This window comes from Hypanus sabinus (genome assembly GCF_030144855.1).
Source record: "Hypanus sabinus isolate sHypSab1 chromosome X2 unlocalized genomic scaffold, sHypSab1.hap1 SUPER_X2_unloc_3, whole genome shotgun sequence".
Taxonomy (NCBI): Eukaryota; Metazoa; Chordata; class Chondrichthyes; order Myliobatiformes; family Dasyatidae; genus Hypanus; species Hypanus sabinus.
This window is the reverse complement of record NW_026779001.1, coordinates 546124-549284: the sequence shown is the minus strand read 5'-3', so window position 1 is coordinate 549284 and position 3161 is coordinate 546124. Positions and strand designations below refer to the sequence as shown.

At 55.0% G+C, this 3161-nt stretch overlaps 1 protein-coding gene across 1 annotated transcript in view; it reads left to right on the top strand.

Annotated features, from left to right (window-relative positions):
• LOC132385864 (serine/threonine-protein kinase SIK2-like) overlaps positions 1-2930 on the top strand; it is a 127411-nt gene extending 124481 nt beyond the window's left edge. Inside the window, exon 4 of the mRNA XM_059958097.1 lies at positions 2851-2930. Within this exon, the coding sequence (XP_059814080.1) occupies positions 2851-2915 (65 nt within the window). The 3' untranslated portion in view covers positions 2916-2930. The remainder of the gene's footprint in view (positions 1-2850) is intronic.
• Positions 2931-3161: the final 231 nt, after the last annotated feature.

Genomic DNA, 3161 nt, shown 5'->3' with positions numbered 1-3161 from the left:
TCTATCCTGAGGCTGTGCCCTCTTGTCCTAGACTCCCCCACCATGGGAAATATCCTTTCCACATCTACTCTGTATTGCAATATTCATAGAATATTTCAATTTCAATATTCAATATTCATAGAACATAGAATAATACAGCACAATACAGGCCCTTCGGCCCACAATGTTGTGCCGACCCTTAAACCTGCCTCCCATAAAACCCTCCACCTTACATTCCTCCGTATACCTGTCTAGTAGTCTCTTAAACTTCACTAGTGTATCCTCCTCCACCACTGACTCGGGCAGTGCATTCCACGCACCAGCCACTCTCTGAGTGAAAAACCTTCCTCTGATATCCCCCTTGAACTTCCCTCCCCTCACCTTAAAGCCATGTCCTCTTGTATTGAGCAGTGGTGCCCTGGGGAAGAGGCGCTGGCTGTCCACTCTGTCTATTCCTCTTAATATCTTGTCTACCTCTATCATGTCTCCTCTCATCCTCCTTCTCTCCAGAGAGTAAAGCCCTAGCTCCCTTAATCTCTGATCATAATCCATACTCTCTAAACCAGGCAGCTTCCTGGTAAGTCTCCTCTGCACCCTCTCCAATGGCTTCCACATCCATCCTATATCTTCCTTTGAAAGGTTTCACTGAGATTCCCTTCATCCTTCTGAATCCCAGTAAATACAGGCCCAGACATGACACGATAACCCTCCCATTCCTGGAATCATCCTTGTGAACTTCCTCCGGACCCTCTCCCAGCCTGGGTCTCAATGGTGTCGAGGTGGGCGGCTGGGCCCAGCACACCCTGACGTAGTCCCTTAAAAACAAATTTGCTGCTATAAAACCTCCAGGCTGTAAATATGGGCAACTTGGCCCTCTGGTGCACGCGCAGAACTTGTGGCAAGGCGGGGACGTGAAAACCTTTGGTACACTGTCGTCTGTGCTGTACTTTGGAACGAATCGAGTGTACAGGTATTGCAGTTTCATACAATTATCATCCACAACCATGTCTAACATCTACAACAAGAGACGTGCTTACAAGTAACATTTTTTTTTGATAAGGCGAGGCACACAAAGTGCTGGAGGGACTCAGTAGGTCCGGCAGCGTCTATAATCAGCAGTCGCCATTTTGGGGAGAGGCCGTTCATCGGGACTGGAAAGGATGGGGGCTGGAGGTCGGAGGAAGAGGATTGGGGGCCGAGGGGAGGTAGAGGAAGAAGTACCAGAAGTGAGGTGATTGGTGAAACCGGGAGAAGGGGCAGTTGCTGAAGTAAAGAGCTGGGAAGACGACTGGTGGTGCAGGGGAGTGATCTCGGCCTGAAACGTCGACAGTTTATTCCCACCCATAGATGCTGCCTGGCCTGCCGAGCACCTTCGGCACATTATGGGTATCGCTCTAGATTCCCAGCAGCAGATCTTGCCTCTCTGATTTATTTTTTAAGTTTGGTACTGCCAATAAAGATTTAAGCGTTGTTTGTCTCAGTCCCGGAAACAGATCGAACAGATAACTCTGTCATTCCGTTAAGCTCTTGGGTGCTGTTCAGGTGTCAATCATTGAGGGAGAGGGGGAAGAGGAATGCTGGGATTTTAATCTAAATGCTGTCAGAGGCACGGCAAGAGAAACAACCTCTGTGGGGCCTGTGATGCAGGGATGGGCCTGGTGGGGCCTGTGATGCAGGGATGGGCCCGGTGGGGCCTGTGATGCAGGGATGGGCCCGGTGGGGCCTGTGATGCAGGGATGGGCCCGGTGGGGCCTGTGATGTAGGGATGGGCCCGGTGGGGCCTGTGATGCAGGGATGGGCCCTGTGGGGCCTGTGATGCAGGGATGGGCCCGGTGGGGCCTGTGATGCAGGGATGGGCCCGGTGGGGCCTGTGATGCAGGGATGGGCCCGGTGGGGCCTGTGATGCAGGGATGGGCCCGGTGGGGCCTGTGATGCAGGGATGGGCCCGGTGGGGCCTGTGATGCAGGGATGGGCCCGGTGGGGCCTGTGATGCAGGGATGGGCCCGGTGGGGCCTGTGATGCAGGGATGGGCCCGGTGGGGCCTGTGATGCAGGGATGGGCCCGGTGGGGCCTGTGATGTAAGGATGGGCCCGGTGGGGCCTGTGATGCAGGGATGGGCCCGGTGGGGCCTGTGATGTAAGGATGGGCCCCGTGGGGCCTGTGATGTAAGGATGGGCCCGGTGGGGCCTGTGATGCAGGGATGGGCCCGGTGGGGCCTGTGATGTAAGGATGGGCCCGGTGGGGCCTGTGATGTAGGGATGGGCCCGGTGGGGCCTGTGATGCAGGGATGGGCCTGGTGGGGCCTGTGATGTAGGGATGGGCCCGGTGGGGCCTGTGATGTAAGGATGGGCCTGGTGGGGCCTGTGATGCAGGGATGGGCCTGGTGGGGCCTGTGATGCAGGGATGGGCCCTGTGGGGCCGGTGATGTAAGGATGGGCCTGGTGGGGCCTGTGATGTAGGGATGGGCCCGGTGGGGCCTGTGATGCAGGGACACAAATGATTTCTTCCGGGTTATGTCCCAGGCCCAATCACTTGAGCAGGCTGCTTCATCTAACTCTGTCAGAAGTCTGAATTGGGATTGCTCACTGACGATTGAAGCATTTAGTTCCACTGCCAAACGAATTGTAAAGCGAGGCCGCAACGTCTGCTGGGGTAGAACATATTCCCAGAACAAATACAAATCAAAACACCTTGACTTCAGGCCCAACCTGTTACTTCTCTGCTCCCCTCTTTTTTTTTCTCAACTTAAACAACGTTTTCATCTGCTCTGTCTCCAAATGCCCATTGTAAACTTAAAGCGCTTTGAAGCAGGTTACAGGTTTAGCTTCTGTTCCTCAAAACGTAAACAAGTGCTCATTTTTATAAATACAGAGGGTTTCTCGACGACCGCAGATCGAAATGTATATCGTCCTGGCGCCTTCACCTTCAGAGTGTGAAATAACACAAAATCTCGCCTGATGTTTCGTGTGAGGCCACGTCAGAGCGGCCTGGGGCGCTGGAACTTGCTGCGCTGACGGAGTGTGGCGGCAGCACGCCGTCGATCTGTGGTCCGCGGCTGTGACGGTGTCCGTGGTCCCAGCCAAGCCCCAGTGTGTCGGCGAGCAGCCCATTCCGTTGCCGACAGCTCTCACACCAGGCTGACGCGACGCTCTCTGGCTGCGAGGCCTTGTTACTGCCAGGCT